Genomic DNA, 21,285 nt, shown 5'->3' on the forward strand with positions numbered 1-21,285 from the left:
CCTGTTCCTGTTCCTGTTCCTGTTCCTGTTCCTGTTCCTGTTCCTGTTCCTGTTCCTGTTCCTGTTCCTGTTCCTGTTCCTGTTCGTGTTCCTGGTCTTATTGTTACTTCGTATACTAGATAGATCTCGTATCAGCTCCCTAGTCGGGAGTTGGAGTCGGGACTGCCGTGTGGGGGTGGATCAATAAGCCAGTGTTAGAGATGTGCTGAACGGGACGATGAGGTTTAAGATGGATTCACGCAGCGCAGCGACGCAGCCCTCGTTTTATACCATCGATAATTCCAGCGGCGGCAGCCGAGCGTCGCCGGTTCCGGGCCCGGGTCCGAGAACCAGCTTCTACAGTTTACGAGGACATTCCAATTCTGGCGGCCGCTGAAAGGTTGTCAAATAAGAATAAGAGCAATAGAGCCTTGGCTGGCGAATATCGACTCTGGCACTTGGAGGAGGCGTCGTCAAAGCCTTAGCCAGCCTGAAGAAACGCGTTTCGACCAAGACGACCGCCTCACAAGGGCATGAACCGCCTATATCAGTCATCTTGAAGGTGGCCAACTTACTCTCTTTTGTTTTTATTTTTTGAAGCTTATTCAAGGCCATCTACATTACATGAGAAGTTATCGTATTGGAACTCGGCTTCTACTCGGTCTGATGGACCGCAATATCAAGCAATACAGATACCCAAGCCTCGATGCCTCCTGCTAACAAAGCTCTTGGGCATCTTTCACGCCTGCAGCTCGCTCAGCTCTCCCTCCTTCTTCGGTCCCTCGTCCTTCTTCTGGTGCTGCAGCATCACTGCTACATGGTTGGTCATGAGATGGTCCACGTTAGGGGCAATCAAGGACAGCACCACCGAAAGTCCACTGACGGCGAGGGTGACTAAAAACACTGTCGAATACGCCCTCGAGGACCCTTCCTTGTAGGCGTTCTGTGCTACACTCAAAATCTGGGGGGTCAGGCCCTTGACTGCATCATAGGCGCTTTCTGAGTTGGTGGCGAGAGCGGCCATGAGGGCCGGGATCGAGGAAGCAGGGAGGCCCGCTCTCTCAACCGCAGGGACAACGGCTCCCGGCAGGGTCTTTTTCAGGCGGTTGTCGAGCACAATGATATAGATGGTCGAGGCTATGGTCGAGATCACCGAGCGGACTGAACCGGCCATGCCCACAGCGGTGCCGATTTCCTTTTGATTTCGGACGCAGATGCCCACCAATGTTTGCGTGATGCTTTCCATCCACCCCATACAGAAGACGCCGGAGATGAGCAAGCCTAACGCCGTGGGCATATCATGCGGACCGGTGGTTGCGAGGCCTTGCGAACGGATCAGTGACAAAGATGGGGAACGCGGATGCATGTGGACATATGTAACTTACAGGCGAGCAAGGTTCCCCCCACCAACGCAATGGTGAAACACTGCCATTTCAGCCGTCCGATTTGCTTGCAGAGCAAGCCGCCGGTGATCTGGCCGCCTAGGTAAGGGATGGTGGAGGCAGCTGAAAGCAGAGCATGTGTGCCGTGCCCTTCGGCGTACAATGCGACCACCGCTTGGGGCCAGACAATGGCCAGCGCATAGTAGATGCTGGCTGCGAAGGCCAGTAGCAGAGCTGCCACCACCCAGTCTCGATCGTTGAACAGGTGCTTGGGCACCATGGGCTGCTTCAGAGGCCAGTAAATCTCCCAGGCGACAAAGGCGGCCAGCGTGGCCACGCCGAGCACAATGGGGGCAATGACTCCGGCGGACTTCCAGGGCTCCGTCACACCGCCCCATGACAGACCGAGGAGGAAAATGACAATGCCGACGGAGAAGAGGAACATGCCGACAAAGTCCAAGTCCTTGAGCATCTGGAGTTTGCTGCGCTCGCCCTGCTTCATCTTGAAGGTCGGGGGATGGTAGAAGAAGTAGAAGAAGAACAGCGCGATGCCGTCCAGGATCATCATGAGGTAGTACACCCATCGCCAGCCTCCAGGTGACTTTGCCGCCAAAGAGATGGCGACCGCCGCGCCAAACCCAGAGGTGGGCAAAGCAAAGAGGTAGCCCGACGCCGTGCCGATGAAGCGATATTTCATGGGCACGATCTCGTTGATAAGGAAGGAGAAGGAAAAGGCCGCGCCCGACGCGACGCTCAGGATCACCGTGCCTCCGACCAACGTCGGCACGCTCTTGGCCGTGGCACACACGATGGCGCCCACCAGCATGAAGAAATTCCCTCCCAGGTAGTACCACCGGCGGCCGAAGATGTCGGACAGTCTGGCCACCAGGGGCAGCCCGACGGCCAAGCCGAGGACGCCCATGTACGAGACCCAGACGATGTTCTTGTCAGGCCCTATGTCGGCGTCGATCGAGGACAGGATGGCGGCGGGCAGGCTGAACGTTCCCGCTCCACTGGCGATGGAGAATCCAATGGCGAGCATCGACCCGATGAATCGGCCGCTGGTGAAATATCCGCCCGCGGTGGCCTGAGTGTGCGAGTCGAAGCCCACCATGCCGGAGGGGGCTCCCTTGTCGTGGCCAGCGGAGGCATGCTCATGCTCATGCTCGTCATGGTGCATTGGCTCTATATCGACATGTTGCGAAGACCGCTCCAGGTGCGAGGCTTCGGACTTGGTATCGGACACATGATCGGTCGCGGTCTCCATGGACGCGAGAGGTCGCACCACTTATCCGGCAGAGGCGACAGAGGCGACAAAAGAGACGAGAGAGTGACCGGGGCACGAAAACGATACGATGCGTGGGAGGACATCTCTTCTGGCAGTGCTATTATTTCTTATACATACCTCCATGGCTGTGTGCAGTCAGGGCCTCAGGGCCTCATCCCTCACGGTCTGGCCTCGGCCGCTGGAGGAGTGAGTGGGTAGCGGGAATATGGCCCACCGGAAGGACAGAGAGTATGTGCCAAGTATGTACAGAGAAGCTCAGGGACCTGCCATGAATCGCGATACATTCGTCAGGGACCCGTGCGGTCTGGCTAGTCATGCGCGGCCTGCCGAGGCCGGCCCCAGTCTTCACGCCATGACTCGCCCTGGATTCCTCACTCTAATCCTGCGTCCATTCATCATTCATCAGCCATCAGCGGGAGACCACGACGTGGATCCTGTTCTTGTGCAGCGCCCCGGCTCCAGCCCCAAGCCCCATGGGGTGCTTGTGGAGCTTGACTCTGCCTTCGTTCACAGTCGACGGCCCCCGTGGCACAGTACCATGCCCGCTTCGTCCGTATTTTCTAGCGACGCTGTGTCCGGGGTCCTGGGTCCTCGGAACAGAGGTTAGCAATGGACCAACAACCTTTGATTTATTGTATTGTGAATGGCGTTCATGTCACCTTTCCGCTTGGCGACCTCGGTGGCCACTGTGGGGGAGGAGAGTTGAATTCGAGACACAGACTACATACCCAACCACATGATTGATATTGGATCCGACTGTGCCGACTGCCAGATTCATTATCGCCTGTCTGTTTGACTGGCCTCCACTGGCTGAATCCAAGACACCAGCGTTCTCTGCGGTGCCTCTTACTCCTGGGGGGCATGACACCCCTGGAGGCCAACTCCACATGAACAAATCTGCATAAATCAGGAGGATAGGTAAAGGCGAGAAGATGACTGTGCGAGAGGCAGCAGATGTGGTTGCTCCTTAAAAACCGAACTCTGATCTCACATCTAATTTTCCCCCATCGCCCATCGCCCATCCCCCAACCCCCGACCCCCTATAATTACACCCTTTACACATTGATCCCAGTTCCAAAGCGAAAATGTCAGGCCAGACGATGAAGGCAGCCCAATGGGACCCGGTGCAGAAACAGGTGGTGGTCAACGACGTCCCCATTCCCAGTCCTGGCTCTGGAGAGTTCCTGGTCAAGATCATATCAGCGTCACTCTGTCACTCCGACCTGCTGGCAATTGCTGACCCGGACCGCAAGGAGCCCATCACTCTTGGGCATGAGGGTGTTGGCAAGATCGTGGCCATCAACCCGTCAGCCGAAGGCAAAGGCTTTCACGTCGGGGACACCATTGGATTTCTCTACGTGACCGGCGTCTGCTTCGAGTGTGAAGGCTGCCTGGTGCACAACAACAAATGCTTGAACGGGCCGCCACAGATCTCCGGCTTCCAGGCCCCCGGATTCTTTGCCGAGTACGCCATTGTCGTGTGGCAAAATGCCATCATCCTTCCCGCCAGCATGGATCCCAGGACGAGCTCGGCTTTTTTCTGCGCCGGCCTTACAGGTTAGTTGTGTTTGTGTTTCCCTGAGCACACCGAGCTTCATCATCGCCATCACCTTTCGGAAACTTCCCCCGTTGCCCTTTAGCACATTGCACATTTCACGTTTCACATTTTACTACTACCTACCTACCTACCTACCTACCTACCTACCTACCTACCTACCTACCTACCTACCTTGACCAAGTTTGTCCTTCTACTTGTCGAACCAACGCCAACTAACACAACCCATACAGCCTTCCACTCGGTCGACTCCTGTGAGCTGAAGCCCGGACAATGGCTCGCGATAGTGGGAGCGGGTGGGCTCGGCCAGCTCGCGACGCAGGTCGCCAAAGCAATGGGGTTGAAGGTGGTGGCGATCGACGTGAACGACGGAGCACTAGCCATGGTCAAGAACCAAGGCGCCGACTACACGTTCAACTCGCGGACCGAGGCCGACACGTACATATCATCGGTCAAAGCCTTGACGCCGGGCAAGCACGGGGTGCACGCGGTCGGGGTGTTCAGCAATGCCGCCCCTGCCTTCGCCAGCGCCCCAGACCTGCTGCGCGTCAACGGCGTGCTCATGGCGGTGGGTATCGCCGCCCAGCCCATCCAGGTGTCGGTGTACGACATCGTCGTGGGTTCTTACCGCCTCAAGGCCGAGAGCATCGGCACCCCGCAACGCATGGCCAAGGCAATCAACTTCTTTGCCGACCACAACATTGTGCCTGAGGTCGAGATCCGCCCTGCTGGCCTGTCGGACGTCGCTAACATGGTCGACGAGATGAAGGCTGGTCAATCCACCAAAAGGATGGCCGTCGTCTTCGACTAGATTCCCACTCACTTGCGGGTCCCCCGACTTGCCTTCCCTTCAGAACAATGGTAGAATAGAGAGCCCTGTAGTCATGTTTGCTGGCGAAAGAAAGTATGCATGCATGGGTACAGTAGTTGGTTAATTAGTTAGTCAGTCAATCAGATTCAGATTACAAACAGACAGACAGGTCTTCTTCTTCCTCTGCTTCTGCTTCTTCTATACTACGCACCTACCTACCGTAGAGGCTACATGTGTACAACATAGTATATTTCCGACTTTCCCTTCCGATCAAGGTCCTACCCCCGTCATGTATATGAGTGAGATATGTGCATACGGTAACTTGTGTATAGTAGACTTAGACTTGCTGTATATAAGTTACTATATATAAGGTGGCTTACTGTACCTACCTGAAATACAACATACAGCTCCGTCAGATTTCTAAGGCTTAGGGCCAAGGCCCAGCGTGGCCTGCTACGGGTCTTGCATACTATGTACTAAGTACTAAACTATAACCAGCCAGCGTATCACAAACCCAAGACCAGGTCAATTCGTTATGTATATTGCATGTTGATCATGATGGTCTTGGGCTCGGTGAAGGCCTGGAGTGCAGCGCGACCGCACTCGCGTCCCACACCGCTCGCCTTGGAGCCGCCGAACGGGGTGTTCACATGCACCAGACTGATGCAGTTGACCCCGACCATGCCCGAGTCAAACTCGCTCGCCACGCGCAGGGCCTTGTTGACGTCCTGGGTGAAGACGCCGGCCATGAGGCCGTACTCGGTGGCGTTGGCCTTTTGAACCACCTCTTCTTCCAAGGTGAACGAGTTGAGGATCGACACAGGGCCGAAGATCTCGTTCTGGTAGATTTCCGCATTCGGGTCGACGTCCTGAAACACCGTCGGCTCGATGAAGTAACCTGAGCCGGTGTTACCTGTGGTCACGCGTTTCCCTCCGACCAGGAGCTTCCCCTGCTGCCCGTCGATGCCGCGTTCAATGAAGCCGCAGACCCTCTCGAACTGAGCCTTGTCGACCACCGGGCCCAACAAGGTGGACGGCTCGTCTGGGTCGCCGACGGCGTTCGCCCGGGCTTGCATGGCCTCTGCGTATTTCGCCGCGAACTTGTCGAAGATGCCTTTCTGCACGTAGATGCGGCTCGCCGCATAGCAGACCTGCCCGCTGTTGGCCGTGATGGCGTTCACGCACCAAGTAACGGCGTTGTCGAGATTACAGTCGTCGAAGACCACGGCGGGAGATTTCCCCCCGAGTTCCAACGTGACGCGTTTCAGGTTAGATTTCGCAGCCATCTCTTGGATTTTCCGCCCCGTCGCGATAGACCCGGTGAAGCTGACTTTCCGAATGCGCATATGGCTGGCGAGCAACGCACCGGTGCTCCCATCGCCAGAGAGAATTTGGAATACCCCCGGTGGGAAACCGGCCTCTTCGATCAGAGCCCCGAGCGCGAGAGGCGCGAAAGGGGTTTTCTCCGATGGCTTCAAGATGAAGCAATTCCCCGTGGCCAGTGCTGGAGCGGCCTTCAAAGCGATCCCCGCCAATGGACCGTTCCAAGGCACAATGCCGCAAGTGACGCCAAGTGGTTCGTTGCGCGTGATTTGGAGGTAGCCGTTCTCTTGCGGGAAAGACTCGCCGGCGAACTTGTCGGTCCATCCGGCGTTGTATTTGAACGTCTATCATACCCATCCATCCAGTATTAGCAAGCAAGAACATGAGATTATGAAGGCATAAAGGAAAGAAATCGCTTGGGCAGAGGGCTCGTACATACCTCGGAGCAAACCACGCCTTCGAAGGCGCCGAACGAGGCCCATGGCGCACCCAGAGTCAACCGTGCAAGCCTGGCTAGCTCTTTGTTGTGCTGTTCGATCAACGAGGCCAACTTGAGCAGGATGTCACGTCTCTGGTTCGCCGTCGTCTTTTTCCACGCAGGGAAAGCGGCCTCCGCGGCGGTGACGGCGGCTTCGACGTCCTTCTCGCCCGCCAGCGGCACCTGGTCAGACACCAACGTCCCATCTTTCGGATTGTACACGGCTAGCGGGGTCTTGCCGTCCTTGCTATCAACGTACTGACCGTTGATATAGAGCTTCAACGGTAGATTGGAGGTGGAAAATGCCAAGGGGCTGCCTTCGGACTCGGCCATGGTGTTTTGAACGCTTTGTCACAGAGGAACCTGGAAGTGGAAGTGTGTCGCTTCAACCAAAAGAGTAGTTCTCAAGATGAGGAAGATGAGGAAATCCGCAGAGAAATAGCCGAGCCATCAGCTGCACCATGTCGGCAGTACACGGGGACTGGTCACCTGGGATCTGGGGCTCAGGTTAGTTAGGCTCACAGCTGTGCTTGAAACGAAACCAATGCATGTGGACTGTGAACTGTGGACAGAGAAGGGGAGGACCAGGGTGCGGAGTGCTGAGTGCTGAGTACTGAGTTCTGCACTGGACTGCGCATGGGTCCATGGAGTGTCTTCGACCCGCCCCAGCTCGAGCTCCAGATTGCAGAGAGCCATAGGCCATGTACAGTGTACAGTGTACAGTACTCAATCGGCTATCCGTGCTGTGTGTAGAGTAATGATGCTCTCACTGATCAAGAAATCCTTGGTCAGGATCCTGAAGATCCACGACCCAGGCTTGGCGGCCGGTCTCCATGTCCTAGATCTAGTCCAGAGGACATACTCTACTCTGTATTGAGACTGGCATGCACAATGCACACTAGTATTCGGGCCTCAGCTGAGCCGCCGACATGATGGGGCTTTGTTCCTCGAAGAGAAGAGCATGGACCCCGTCACTGACTCTGACAACAAATTCGCGAGTCGCAGCTGACATGGCCGACACCGACGCAGCTAAGGGAGTGCAACCGGCACTCTGCACTCTGGATTCCAAGGTACAGACGCCCAAGATCTGGTCTTGTTTACGGAGTACTCAATTCAGTACTAATCATTGCTAGCGATTTAGCTTACAGTGCGACCAATGCGACCCTTTAGTTGTCCGTTATCTTTCCAGACCAAAAGGTCCTGGAAGGGCAAGGAGGGGGACAAGAGACAAGATCTTACTCTATCTTCACACCCTACACCCTTGGATCAATAGCTCTGAAGACATACAGCACGCTTTTGCTTGAAGTTAGACGACCCCCCGAGGCCATCCTTATTCTTTTTGCAATCACTGGTTGCCATTGCGGTGGCCATTTACGTCTTCTTTCAGGTTGAACTATCACCATGCCAGACAACAAGGCAGTCAAAGTCCTTCCTCGCAAGCTATGGGAACATCCAGACCCGGAACAAACGGCAATGGGTCGTTTCCGACTACAGTTGGAGAATGAAAAGAAGGTGAAGCTCCCGGTAAGTGCAATGATTCGATTTTGACCACCATGAACCGCAGACTTTGGATTGGTCCTCTAACCAGATAGACGTTTGACGCGCTGAACAACTGGTCGGTGAACAACCGGGTTGAGTTTTGGGACTTTGCCTGGCGGTATCTGAATGTCATCCACGAAGGTACCTACACGACCCCTGTAGATGGGACAGCCTCAATCGAGACAAATCCTCCCTGGTTCGAGGGGGTAAAGGTCAACTTCGCCGAAAACATCCTCTTCTCTGCTGGGTATCCAAATCGGTCGCCATCCAGACTGACCACACATGGAAAGGAGGATGACAAGATCGCGGCCACCGAGGTTCGTGAAGGGGCAGTGGACGTTCACCACTTCACCTGGGCAGAACTGAGACGACGCACCGGACACTTGTCACAGGCCCTGCGAGCAGCCGGCGTTGTCAAGGGCGATCGCATTGCTGCTGTGTCAGGCAACAATTTCCAAACGTTGGTGGTTTTTCTGGCCACCACGGCCCTCGGGGCCATTTTCTCGTCCAGCGCGACGGACATGGGTGTCAACGGAGTGCTGGACCGACTGCGACAAATCAAGCCCAAGTGGGTGTTTATGGACGACTGTGCCGTCTATAATGGAAAGACCACCGACCTGAGACCCAGGATGCAAAGTCTGATCGACGGCATGGCCGACGTGGAAGAATGGCTGGGCTTGATCTCCCTGTCTCAATCGCAAACACCCGCCAGCATCAGCCATCTGCCCAAGACGCAGTCGCTTGCCCAGTTCTTGTCCCAGGCGACTACGCATGAGCTCACTTTCACGCGGGTGGACTTTAATGATCCGTGCCTGATTGTCTACTCCTCCGGTACCACGGGCCCACCAAAGTGTATCGTCCATCGTACGGGCGGAATCCTGCTATCGCTGCGCAAAGAAATGGGCCTCCACCGGGGGTTTGGCCCTCAACACGTTCAGTTGCAATACACCACCACCGGCTGGATCATGTATTTAGTTTCAACAGCCGGCTTACTCTTCGGGGCGAGAATTGTTCTGTACGATGGGAGCGTCTTCTTCCCCGACAAATTGGCCTTCATCCGCCTTCTTCAAGACCAAGGGTGTGTGCTCCAACAAGACCACCGTCCTAGACTTCGACTAATGTCCGCCTGACTTTTAGGGTGACACATTTTGGCACTTCGCCTCGATACATGCACGAGCTTCAGAGAGATGGGATCCGTCCACGAGAAGTGGCAGATTTGAGCCGGCTGGAATTGGTGACCAGTACTGGAATGGTCCTGTCGGATTCGCTCTTCGAATGGTTCTACGATCAAGGGTTTCCTCCGCGAGTGCACCTGGCAAATATCTCGGGTGGTACTGATATCGCCGGGACGTTTGCCATGGAAAATCCCCTCAGTCCAGTGTACGTCGGTGGATGTCAGGGGCCTAGCCTGGGCGTCCCTATCTCCATCTTCAGGCAAGGGAGTGGTGATGACGACCGCTTTGGAACCGCCGTCAAAGATGGAGAAGCCGGAGAGCTTGTTGCTACAGGAGCCTTTCCCAACATGCCGGTCACCTTTTGGGGCCCCGAGGGTGATCAGAAATATCGTGCGGCCTATTTTGCCAGGTACCAACGTAAGGATGGCTCCAGTTTACTGTACCTACCTCTTTTCTATCGATTTCTCTCTTACTGATTCATTCTGCTTCATCAGACGCCTGGACCCAGGGGGATCTTGTCTGCCGACATCCAACTACGAAACAGATCATCTTCCTGGGCCGGTCAGATGGCGTTCTCAACCCATCTGGGATCCGCTTCGGTTCGGCTGAGATCTACAATGTCGTCGAGGACCATTTCGGCCATCTAGTTGCTGACTCCTTGTGTGTTGGTCAGCGCCGTCCGAGAGATGCTGATGAGAGTGTCTTCCTCTTCCTGCTGATGAAGCCGGGAGTGCCTTTCACGCCTGAACTGGCGAAGCAAATCAAAGATGTGGTCCGGCAAAAGAGAAGTGCGCGACACGTTCCCAAATACATCTTCCAAACTCCTGCAATTCCGGTATGTGACATGTCTAGCATTGGCAAGAGCATGAGAGCCCACATCATCATCATCATCATCATTGTGGCTGCTGGTATACTGACCCGGAACCCCCTCCAGACGACCGTCAACCTGAAGAAGGCGGAAATCCCAGTGAAACAAATCATTTCCGGGGCCTCGATCCAGAACTCAGGCGCCATCGCCAATCCTCAGAGTCTCCAGTTCTATTATCAGTTCGCCGAGATGGAGAACATGACAGATGCACAAAGTAAGCTGTAGACACAATATCTGAGAAGGGAAGGGAGGGAGTAGCCTCACTATCTGAAACCTCCATATACTTGATCTACTTGCTTCATTCAGGGTTAAAGGCGTCGAGGTATACAGTACAGATGGCATTTCACATTTCATTTTTTCACCGACATGTACTGTACAGAATATAAAGCACAACGGAGGACATGACTTCGGTACATACGAAGTACGGATACATACCGCATGTGTGTCAGGCAGATGCGCCTGGTACCCCAGATCATGATGCTGTACTCCGTAAAGCTGTCAAAGGTTGAAATGTTCCATGTTCTCTATCAAAGGGGTATGGGGGAGGCCCAGACTATATAGTGCTTATATCAGCCTTCTGGTTAAAGGACAAGGCTGGGAATGCCCAAGTTAGTGCCCAAGTTAGACAATAGCACCCTGCCCAGGGTACTGCCCTAAGTCTACAGTACATATACATATGGTATACACTGTAATTACCTCTGGCAGTCTTGACGAGCGCCTAAGCACGTTGTTTTCTAGAGCTCTGTTCTCCATCCCACTCAACCTCCTACTGGATCCGTACGGACACGTACACGTACACGTACAGTATCACGGCCATCAAGAGGCTTAGGCTGAGGCTCTCACGGTATGGCTGAGGCACCCTCGCCCTCGCCCTCGCCCTCGCCTTCATCGTGCCCAAACATGAACAGCGGGCTTTGTGAGCACTGTAGGCGGATCAACGTCAATTCCATCGTGCCCTACGGCGCCAACGACCCCCAAATCGGCCCCCAGCAAGCCGGGCTGGTGCATCAGCCGACGTACGATGGTCTGCGAACGTCTTCGGCGCGCTGTCCGCTGTGTGCGCTGTTCTACGACGCCCTCGAACGCGCCAACGCCGGCCGACCGGTGCCGCCTGGATTCCCGTCCCACGAGCGAAGCCGCATCTGGCTGCATGCCGGTGCTCACGCTTTCACGGACCTGCGCACCCCGAAAGGCCTGTATCATATGGTCGTCAGCGTTGGTCGGGGCGGAGTCTTCAGAGCGGCCGCTGTCAGTATCACTACTCGACCAGGTGAGTGACTGAGTGGATGGCCGGCCATGCCGGGATTCGATTCGATTCGATTCGATTCATTATTACAGTATTAGCATTATCGTGGTGGAAGTTACTGTCTCTGTCACTGTATCGGTCGCAGTGCCACTGGTCGACTGACTTTGGGAGATATTTTCTTCTTGATGCGGTCGGGATTCTTGGACTGCTGGCTTCCTCCCCCCTCCCCTCTTGCATGTATGGCATGTACTGTACTTATGCTCCCATGGCATCCATTAGATGACCCTCTTGCTCTTTCGGGCGATGTCATCGGACGACCGATCGACGAGGCCGCTGGACTCGTCGAATGCGCCAAGCAGGTCACCGAATGGCTTTCGGCGTGCGAGAGCCAGCACATACGGTGCAGCGAGCCTCTCGTTCCACCAGCCAAACCCCAGATCCAGAACCAGAACCAGAACCAGACACAGAGCTCGAACTCTGACTCTCCCGGGCTAGGGCGACACACTCCCGGGGATATCTGTCAGAGTCTACCCTTGCCTACACGATTGATCGACGTCGGCTCCATGTCCGAAACCGAAACCGAACCGCCCGTTCTTCGACTGAAGGAAACGCTCGGCTCATACGGGCGGTACTGTGCGCTGTCGTACAGTTGGGGCCGTTCCAAATCGTTCCGTACGCACAGGTCGACATATACAGACAGAATACAAGGGTTCCAGCTCGACGATCTCCCCATCACGATCCGAGAAGCCGTCAGGTTCACGCGGCTTCTTGGGTATCGCTATATCTGGGTGGATGCCCTGTGCATCATACAGGATGACGCGAGGGACTGGGCGCGGGAGAGCGCGTGCATGGACCAGATCTACGGCCTGGCTACGCTCACCATCGCCGCGTCGGCATGTCGAGATAAATGGGACGGCTTGGTGCATGGGAGGAGACGACACCAGGGCGTGGCGGTGACTTCTGGCTGCTCCAACAGCTCGAATGTCGGCACCATGTTCTTCAGTCCGCGAGCAGGCGTGATCCGAGATGTGATTGACGGCTCGCCTCTCGCGAATAGGGCATGGACCCTGCAAGAACAGCACCTGTCGAGACGGACCGTCCATTTCACCCGAGAACAAGTCTACTGGGAGTGTCAGCAATGCTACCTTGCCGAAGACGGCCTGGACTCGACGAAAGAGGGCTCGGACAAGAATTTCCTGGCCGCGCCGGCGACGGCGAGGTCGAGTTCGAATCCGAATCCGAATCCGACGTGGGACTGGATGCTGACGCGGTGGCAATGGGTGGTTGAGAACTACGCCCAGCGGAAGCTGTTTGCCCCGAGCGACAAACTGCCTGCATTGGCCGGGCTGGCCAACCAATTCCGCCAGCGCACCGGCGCCACGTACCTGGCGGGACTGTGGCGAGAGGAACTGCCTCTCGGCCTGCTCTGGACCATTCAGACCGCCGGCAGTGGCAGTGGCAGTGACAGTGGCAGTGGCCGTGGCCTGGGCGTCCGCGACACCGGTCACAGTGCGGCCGAGTACCGGGCTCCGTCGTGGTCGTGGGCATCGATCGACGGAGCGGTCCACTACGCCGGATACGCCGACATGGTGACAATGTCGTCGGCCGACACTGCGCTGGAACAGCTGCAGGTCTTGAGCGCCGACATGTCGCTCAAGCAAGCGGAGAATGCGTGCGGCGAAGTCACCACCGCCGTCCTCCGAGTGCGTGGCAAAGTCCAGCGGGCCAGGCGCACCCTCGAGAAGCCAGCCACGCGTTGGGCAGGCTCGGTTCGACTGGGATACTTCCTCCACGGCAAAGGCGAGATCGTCTTCGACAACGAGAATGTGAATGAGATGGTGGAAGGCGACCCCGTCTTTCTCCCAATCGAGTTTCCCTGTCTTCTGGTCGATAGGCGCAAGGAGCCCGATGGAACCTACTCGTCCTGCTTCCTTGCTCTGGAGGAGGTGCATCAAGCCTGCTACAAGAGAATTGGTGTAGGATATGCCGAGGGCCCCGATTGGTTCGCCTCCTGTGATTCGATTACCTTGAGCTTGGTGTGAGGGCGAGTGCTCAGGCGAAGATCGAGTCCGGAGGGATATAGACCCCATCCTCGAAGAACGAAGAATGGCTGATTTCTGTGCAAACGGTTTGGCAGGGGGCGTGAGCCTTCCGCGAGTTATCATCGCATCATCGCATCATCGAGCTGGCCTCCCTTGCGCAAAGGAGTTGACGGTTTCACCCTCAGATCAGCCAGCACAGGACGAACTGCATACCCAAGGATCCCGGTGCATCGAACGGTGCTGGCCGGCCGATTTGGGTACCAGGAAAGACGAGATAAGATGGTCCTGTCCAGTACGCGAGAGTCGAGAGTCGAGTGTCGAGAGTCGAGTGTCGAGTGTCGAGTGTCCGGGCTAGAGTCGACTACATCTTAGAGCTGCGGGATGCATGTCAGCCAGGTCCACCACAAACAACTAATCGTGTTGGAGGATATGTGAGTAGTCCTCCGTACATCCGGGCATGTAGGGTATGTGTTAACACACTCTTGAATTCATACATTCGCTCGTTCCCCTATCCAACTCCTCCGCGCATGGAAGTTGGGGGTTGTGTCCACTGTGAAAGGAGGGAAAATCTCGTTCACGACGGAAAAGAAGACTTGATGCGCTGCTTGAATTACACGAAAAGGAGGAAAAGATAACGAGAGGCTTCCGAAGCTTGAGATGGGTGTCATAGCCTGGATCTGAATCATACAGGACCAGGCTTTCGTATTCGCTTTCCATGATATAACAACATTGCCCGAATCCGCTATTGAACGATCAATGCTGCAGTGCTTTGAACTCACATTCCACGTGCCCGTACCCAGACGCTGAATAAGATTCATTCATGCTGGTCCCGTGTATATATGGGGCAGTCTCTGACCCAGTTCCCCTCCAGTGCTTGCGAGGACTCATTATTCATGGGCTTGAGTCTGCACTCGTCCACGCTCGTTCAAACAGGCCCCTCAATCTGCCCGCCTCGGCCTGGTCACGTATCCTCTGCTCCAGGAACCCTTGCAAATCGGCCCAGAACTCGGCGGTTTTTACCACATCCTGTCCACTAGCCTCGCCTGGCTGAACAGCAGCAGGTGGAGACCCTGAAACTGGTTCAGCACCCTCTACCGGCACAGGCTTCGTCTGCTCTGATTCAACTGCAGGCTGCTCCAAAGAAGGTGTCGTGGATATCTGCGCAGCAGGCGCGGCAACTTGTACTTGTGGCGGCGGATCAGGGGCACCACCCATGACCATGACACCAAGCTCTACCTCTCCCTCCGGGGCCTTTTGCTGCAATGCCTCGGCCACCGTCTTCTTCGACGGCGGTATCGGCTTCTTGTCCAACAGCACCTTGATCTTGTCCAGGTGTACAACCGTGGGACCGCCCAAGTATGATTGTACCTGTTCCTTTAGTGCTTGGATCGTCGTGGTGCCGGGGTCTACCGATGGGACCACCAGAGTCATGTTGGGATTTCGTGCAGATTTCAACGTGACGGTGATGGTGGGAGCCGCGGATTCTGAGCCTGGTGGAACCGTCGAAGCTGTTGTCTTGGGCGGCTGAGGGTGCGGCGGGCTTGAAAGCTTGGGAAGTGTGTACTGCGTGAATGTCAGAGCATGCTCTCTACCGTGGCATGGTCCACAGGGCTTGGAAAGCACTCACGGGTATTCGCAGTTGGAAGGTTTTGGGATCGAAGACATGGTCCGCCGGATATTTGTTCGGTTTGTTGTCTAACGACGACAGAATCTGTTTCGCAAATTGTATGTCCCCCATGTTCCCAGACCGTATTCGTCGCTCTTCTTCCAGCCGTCGAAGAGCGTGTTGTAGTGCGAACGTTGCCAGATTGATGGTGAACGGGTGTTGCCTAAATGTGCTGGGAGGTAGGAGGTTGAAAGTTTGTCGCTTTCACAGGGCGGCGGAAAGGAAATAGATGACCTGGCAGAGCTGGGCCGTCTGAGGATCGAGGTTGTCGTCTTTCACATTCAACGCGCCCACGGGACTAGGCTATGACTGTGGTAGTATTGGTGGTGGTGGTGCTGTTGGACGGTCGAAACAGGTCTCGGGCCAGCACTAACATCTGACATCACCTCCAGCGGCGTTGAGTTCAGCGAAACAACAGCCTTGCCGGGGCTTGGCGGTGCTGTATCATACAATGTACGGATACAAAGGTAATAGTACGCTATATCAGCCTTTTCACATTCTCAATGCAATTAAATGGCGGGCAGTGTTCAAGAGATTACAAGTTAACATCAAGAAATGTTGCATTAACCTATCGAAAACTCGAAAACCCCCATATGGTATCATCAACAGATCGTAATCGTGCGCGCATGCTGTCAAAAGAATCGCCTTAGGCTCTCAGAACGCAGGAACAGCATGGTCAGCCGTTGCGCCCTCAATCGCCATATCATTTCTGTACCAGTTGTGATGAACCGTCTTCAAGCTGCCCAATCTCTTCAGGCTAGTAGATCTGCTCACAGTGCTGTTCATCCTGGAAACGCCGCTCCGCAAGCTCTTGAACCTCGTGATTTGTGGCTTCTGCTCCGTGTCTCCCACGGACAGATGTTGGCTGTGCTGCACTGCAGACTTCGACCTGGGCAAGACATCAATGGTGTCTTGCGGAATTGTAGAAGGGTCGTGCTCGGGACGGGAGGCTGAGGTGTCCACTTCCAAGACCTCCTTGAGGCTGCCCCGGTCTGAAAATGAGTTTCGCTCACGAATGTCTGTCATCTCGAACGCGTCTTGCTCATCTTTCCCGCCGACAAATGAGAAAGGTGTTGCTGGGCGATCCGGCTGCTCGCCCGCATCGAGTCTCGCGTATTGAGCATCCTGATCATTCGGAGTTCCCTGCATCGCGCTGCTGATCATGTTGATCAGTCTTCCGGCACTTTGCTCACCAGACGGATTTTCACCGCCGGCTAGTTGCTGGCTGGGAAGAGGCGCAGAGGCCGACTTGTCCTTTCTACTCAGACGGCGAGACAACGACCGTGCAAGGGATGAATTGCGGAACAGTTTGAATTCCTGCTTTGTGGCTTTCTCCACCAAAGGAGAATCATCTCCGTAATTTGCAAAGGGAGAGTTAACCGGCCTGTAGGTGGACGCTGAAGGTGGAATGACATCGATTTGAGGGTACACATGATTGGAGGCGGGGGCCATATTCGGTTGAATCGATAGCCCAGCCTGGTGCATCCTGACGGCTGGGTGGTTGGCAGCCGGAATTGGAGCCCGAATAGGACCGCTTCTGGTGCTGGATTCCTGGATCGAAGACTGTTCCACTGCCTCTGGCGGTGGTCGTTTATATTTGCCACATTTAGCGCAGTATTTTGCATGTGTCGAGCCTGGCGAATTCGAGGGACCTGCCGTGCTCTCTGAAAGTCTGGATCGGTGAGACACAGTTCCCTCAGATGTTGTGCGTCCATGTACGGTAGCAGGAGTTGGCGCTGAAGTAGCAGGTGGTACGCTAGCCTTGCGTTTCCCACATTGCGTGCAGTTGTTATCCTGGCCCGCATGCGCTTCACCGCGGTTCCTTCCACACTTTGTACAGGCATGCGAGGTGGATGTGAGGATCTGTGCGACCTCGGTAGGGTTGATCGGATCGGATGCTTCACGCTTGTACACGGGTGGTAGTGCGCCGTCAAACATGTCCTTTGCTACCTTGACTGGCTTTCCAGGTTTGTCTGTCGATTGTGGGCCAGGATACGGCTTTCCATCCAGCCGCCGGAGCCCAACTGATCTCCTCGGAGCCGGATCAGTTCTCTGGGGCTGGGGTGCGTCTGTTTCTGGCTGCGAAAGTCGTTCAGCGGGCCTCGATTCAACTAAAGGAGATACGGGTGAGAAGGGGTTGGACTGAGCAGGCGACGAGTCTGCTGGAGGGACATAATTCGAGGAGAATGGGTTGGTAGACGGGAGGTCATGGTAGGAACTGGGTTTCACGGCGCTGGTGACAAGCACGGGCTGCTGCGCGGACACTGGCAGGCGCTCGTATGGTACCGTGGTCTGCAGAGGCGTCGACGTGTTGGCTTTGCCTGAATAGGCCGGCGGCTGCTGTTTCTGCAGCTTGGGCATTTTGTTAGATGCTTCACAGCCAACAAGGTGGTGAGACAGGGACTTGATGTTGGTGCAAGGCCGGGTGTCTGGAGGAAGTCAAAGGAGCGGAGGTAGGCGTAGGCGTAGGTGTAGGCGTGGACGAGTGTCAGTGTAGTAAGTGGCTACGAGACAGCTTAATACGAGGAAGCGACAACGTCAGGTTGCCGCAGACGTGAAAAGAGCAGGATGAGCTGGTGCGACAGGGAGGATACGGGCCTGACAGAAGGGAGCCACGGATTCGTCTTTCTTGGAAGGCCCGGGGGCCTTTGTATGCTGGTCAGTGGTGGTAGAGACAAACCCCTTCGCGTCCAGCAGAGGCGGAACCTGCAAAGCCCCGGAACATTATTACAGGGACTGGGACTTAGTATGCGACTAGCTCCCGCGTCGGCGAAGGTCTCGCGTGTGTTAATTATAATTGAAGGAGGCTAAGGCTATGGCTAATACTGGCATCCTAGTCCGATCCTGATCATTGCGCCCACCACATATCCGTGTCTGCTACTTGATTAGGTTCTCGCTGGCACAGCAAGGCACTGCTTACTGCTCAGTACTCACTCAGACTGGCTGTATCACTCTCACGCGCAGCACCTGCATCTAACACTCGGCACCTGAAACAGCAGCAAGGAGCAAGTATGTATCCCAAATGAAGCTCTTACAGCCCCCTTCTGTCCCCTTTTCCGGTGCCTGATCTGCCTGCGCCTCCCCGCCAAGCGACCATCTTCCTCCACCACGCACCCTTGACGCCCACTGGCATCACGCCGTGAATTCACGACTCTCCTCTGGCCCTCTGACTCCGGCTTTAGTGTCGCTGTGGCTGTCCGATACTACTATCTTAAGCATCGGCACAAGAACATCCCGGCTCCTGCACGCCTCTGTCCTCTCCAGGCCCGATGGCACCATACCCCTTTCAACCTGCACGATCCCTCAATCCATCGTAAACCTGTCCTGAAGATTTTACGATGTGCGAGTACGGAATATGAAGCACAATCCCGAGCCATGCCATACGGCCGGCAAGGATCAGTCTGTCACACAACCCAGAATATGGCAACCTGCGAGCGCCATGGCTGAAGACCAAACATATCGGTGTGCCACAGCAAGGGAGTTGGTAGCATCCCGGTTTGCAGGTCCCAGAAATCTTGACAGCCATGCGGGTGTACGCAGTAGCGTCCACCACGTCCATTTCCCACTGCTTCCAAGGAAGATAGACTTTGGGGTTGATCTCAGCATCCACCTGCCGGTCAAGTCAAAGAAAATTGATCGTTAGCTAATCACGCGAGAGTGCACTGCTCGCTTCTATACTAGTACTCCGTACCTCCGCTCGCATTCCCCTGAATGCTCCAGAGCAGAGAGGCATACTTACAGATCACCACCCACAAGTCCGGCGCTGTTCTTTCGACGGACATTTGACTAAACTTGAGCAGATGCAGTCCGTCGAATGCCGTTGCAGCAGACCTCCGCTTGTGCTCCATCGCTGACGACCTTACTCAATGCGTTGATGAAATGCGTAAAATCAAGGCACGGCAATGGGAATGAATACTTGCATCCTGACTTGCTGTTGCCCGTCCTCCCTGTTTGCATCATCGGAGCCTTACCAGGAGTTGGATACCCTTCTCTCGTTGAAGTGGCAATGAGACAGTTTCGACATGGCTGTGGAATGTTCCATGTCTTCGGGATCGCACATCTGTGCATAGTCAAATCCCTGTGGAGTTTATGGCCTGTACCTTTAACCCCGTCTGTTACCGTTGCACAGGAATAAAAGTGTATGTCGTCAACGGTTTCTTACAGCGTCTTCATGCAGAGGCCGCGCATCCTGCGACGGACGTGATATGGATCTTCCCCTGAACACGTCACGTGCAAAATGGTCGTTTCAACCGGCTACACTCTGCTAAGGGACATTCTTTCAGTTGGAAAGGAACTCTTGTCTTGGTTTCTTCAGTGCGATCAGAAAAGAGGCATCGTCGCAAGCTCGCGGGAAAAGCTGACGACATGAAAGGGCAATCGTACCCACGGTTCCATTGCTGTCCACGAAATGAAGCCTCTTCAAGAGTATAGGAAGCCCCCCAGGCCGCGTTTCTTGTGTCCATCCTTCGTTATGCGCGGCCCTGTTGCCGACAGGCAATTAAATGCTGACAGTGGTCTATGTGCGGCAAGCGTTGAGGTTAGGTCTGTGCACGGCTGGCGTGGACTGCCACGTCTTCAGGAGCTGCTCATGGCATTACTCGCGATGCTCTTACTTCGCGTCGACCCACATACTAAGCGCAAGTCAAGTCAAGCCCAGCCTCCAATTTTCGGGATATGTCTTCTTCCATGAATAAGCTCGACTAACTTCGTTTTGTCGTCGAAAATGGGGCCCAGTTTCCTTGCAAACCGTGCCATACATACTGCTCGAGTCAAGGGCACGACCACCGGTTTCGGGGGCTGTTACAGATGCCTCCATATGCTTAAAGAAGCTCGTCAGCCTCCATATTTATACCTATTGCCCTGTCGCAGCTCAACGCATGGCGCGAATCTTTCAGGGCAAGGCTGACATCAGATCCTGCCTTTCCACTAGGCGGAGCAGAGCTCCATCCGTCAGTCGTTTCAAGCATGACTCCAACACAGGTCGAAACATGTCGCCAATCACTGTCTCGAGTTAGATTGCCTTGGCCTGTTTTTCTCGGCAAAGCCGTGCGCTTCTGAAATCACCCCCATGAAAGAGATGAGGGAAACGTTCATACTTCGATCAAGTCAGCACCAGCCTGGCTTCTGAACATCCAGCTGAGCAGTTGAACCAGATGCTTATCCTGCAATCTTAAGAGGATTGGATATTTTTCGACTTCGCCCATTGCAAAAATGGAGTGGTCTATTGTTTCGAGATATGGTGCAATGGGCTTGACAGCACCCTCCGGTCCAGTGGTAACGAAAATCAGCTTGCTGGTGGCAGCTATAGGGCTTGCTCCAAATACCAGAGCTGTCATCACGTTGGTCTTGCCGAGTTTCATTCTCGTGAAAGAGGCATTCGACCGGTCGTACCAGCTACCAAACAACCACCGGCCTGGGCGAATTCGCTTGCAGCTTTCGCTCGCAGTGTTTGGTTGGATAGTGAAACAGTCGACGTATACCTTGTCCTTCACACTTCCCAAACACAGGATCTCGCCAACGGCGTCTTCCGGGACCTTGTCCTCTCAACTAAGATAGGGCCAGGATAAGAGCAGCAAATACTCACACGAGAAAAGATGACATCCCTCAGCTTGCCAGCTTCTTGAGAGCTCGGTAGGCTTTGGCCCTGGGCTAGCCAACGGATCACCACGTCACACCGTGCGGTTTGTGTACAACAAGGCTGGTGCTGCTCTATCAGGTGTGAGGGTTTGTTGAACTGTGCGGAGGACACTTCGTTAGGTCTCTATGTACAGTACAGTAGGGCGCAGGTGGGGTCCCCTTATCCCACTGTGGCACCTTGAAGCGCGGGGATGTGTACTGTACATATGTATGTACACCGTACATCCCTCAAGATTGTAATTATGCATTTAACAACATCACCATAAGTGTACAGTAGGTGGCGAGCTGGGTCGACC

At 55.0% G+C, this 21,285-nt stretch overlaps 8 protein-coding genes across 8 annotated transcripts; 3 read left to right on the top strand and 5 right to left on the bottom strand.

Moving 5' to 3' along the window:
• Window positions 1-718: 718 nt before the first annotated feature.
• Window positions 719-2,541, bottom strand: A1O3_00568 (uncharacterized protein; the record flags this gene model as incomplete). Its single annotated transcript, XM_007730718.1, has 2 exons — window positions 719-1,302; window positions 1,365-2,541. The coding sequence occupies 2 exons, from the start codon at window positions 2,539-2,541 to the stop codon at window positions 719-721; spliced, it is 1,761 nt and encodes a 586-aa protein (XP_007728908.1).
• Window positions 2,542-3,734: 1,193 nt separating this feature from the next.
• Window positions 3,735-5,015, top strand: A1O3_00569 (uncharacterized protein; the record flags this gene model as incomplete). Its single annotated transcript, XM_007730719.1, has 2 exons — window positions 3,735-4,206; window positions 4,438-5,015. 2 exons carry the CDS (start codon window positions 3,735-3,737, stop codon window positions 5,013-5,015), a joined length of 1,050 nt encoding a protein of 349 aa, XP_007728909.1.
• A 533-nt stretch (window positions 5,016-5,548) lies between these two features.
• On the bottom strand, window positions 5,549-7,149 carry A1O3_00570 (uncharacterized protein; the record flags this gene model as incomplete). Its single annotated transcript, XM_007730720.1, has 2 exons — window positions 5,549-6,682; window positions 6,778-7,149. 2 exons carry the CDS (start codon window positions 7,147-7,149, stop codon window positions 5,549-5,551), a joined length of 1,506 nt encoding a protein of 501 aa, XP_007728910.1.
• Window positions 7,150-8,217: 1,068 nt separating this feature from the next.
• A1O3_00571 (acetoacetate-CoA ligase) lies at window positions 8,218-10,623 on the top strand (the record flags this gene model as incomplete). The annotated part of the gene is made up of 5 exons (XM_007730721.1): window positions 8,218-8,340; window positions 8,409-9,433; window positions 9,493-9,947; window positions 10,025-10,365; window positions 10,465-10,623. 5 exons carry the CDS (start codon window positions 8,218-8,220, stop codon window positions 10,621-10,623), a joined length of 2,103 nt encoding a protein of 700 aa, XP_007728911.1.
• A 675-nt stretch (window positions 10,624-11,298) lies between these two features.
• A1O3_00572 (uncharacterized protein) lies at window positions 11,299-13,686 on the top strand (the record flags this gene model as incomplete). Its single annotated transcript, XM_007730722.1, has 2 exons — window positions 11,299-11,668; window positions 11,924-13,686. 2 exons carry the CDS (start codon window positions 11,299-11,301, stop codon window positions 13,684-13,686), a joined length of 2,133 nt encoding a protein of 710 aa, XP_007728912.1.
• An 891-nt stretch (window positions 13,687-14,577) lies between these two features.
• A1O3_00573 (uncharacterized protein) lies at window positions 14,578-15,424 on the bottom strand (the record flags this gene model as incomplete). The annotated part of the gene is made up of 2 exons (XM_007730723.1): window positions 14,578-15,249; window positions 15,314-15,424. 2 exons carry the CDS (start codon window positions 15,422-15,424, stop codon window positions 14,578-14,580), a joined length of 783 nt encoding a protein of 260 aa, XP_007728913.1.
• A 582-nt stretch (window positions 15,425-16,006) lies between these two features.
• Window positions 16,007-17,713, bottom strand: A1O3_00574 (uncharacterized protein; the record flags this gene model as incomplete). Its single annotated transcript, XM_007730724.1, has 1 exon — window positions 16,007-17,713. One exon carries the CDS (start codon window positions 17,711-17,713, stop codon window positions 16,007-16,009), a length of 1,707 nt encoding a protein of 568 aa, XP_007728914.1.
• Window positions 17,714-20,120: 2,407 nt separating this feature from the next.
• A1O3_00575 (uncharacterized protein) lies at window positions 20,121-20,892 on the bottom strand (the record flags this gene model as incomplete). The annotated part of the gene is made up of 4 exons (XM_007730725.1): window positions 20,121-20,447; window positions 20,483-20,514; window positions 20,548-20,681; window positions 20,744-20,892. Coding segments are annotated over 3 exons (288 nt in total), but the record flags the coding sequence as incomplete, so codon positions are not given.
• Between the last annotated feature and the right edge of the window lie 393 nt (window positions 20,893-21,285).

The sequence above is a fragment of the Capronia epimyces genome (genome assembly GCF_000585565.1).
Source record: "Capronia epimyces CBS 606.96 chromosome Unknown aczIQ-supercont1.1, whole genome shotgun sequence".
Taxonomy (NCBI): Eukaryota; Fungi; Ascomycota; class Eurotiomycetes; order Chaetothyriales; family Herpotrichiellaceae; genus Capronia; species Capronia epimyces.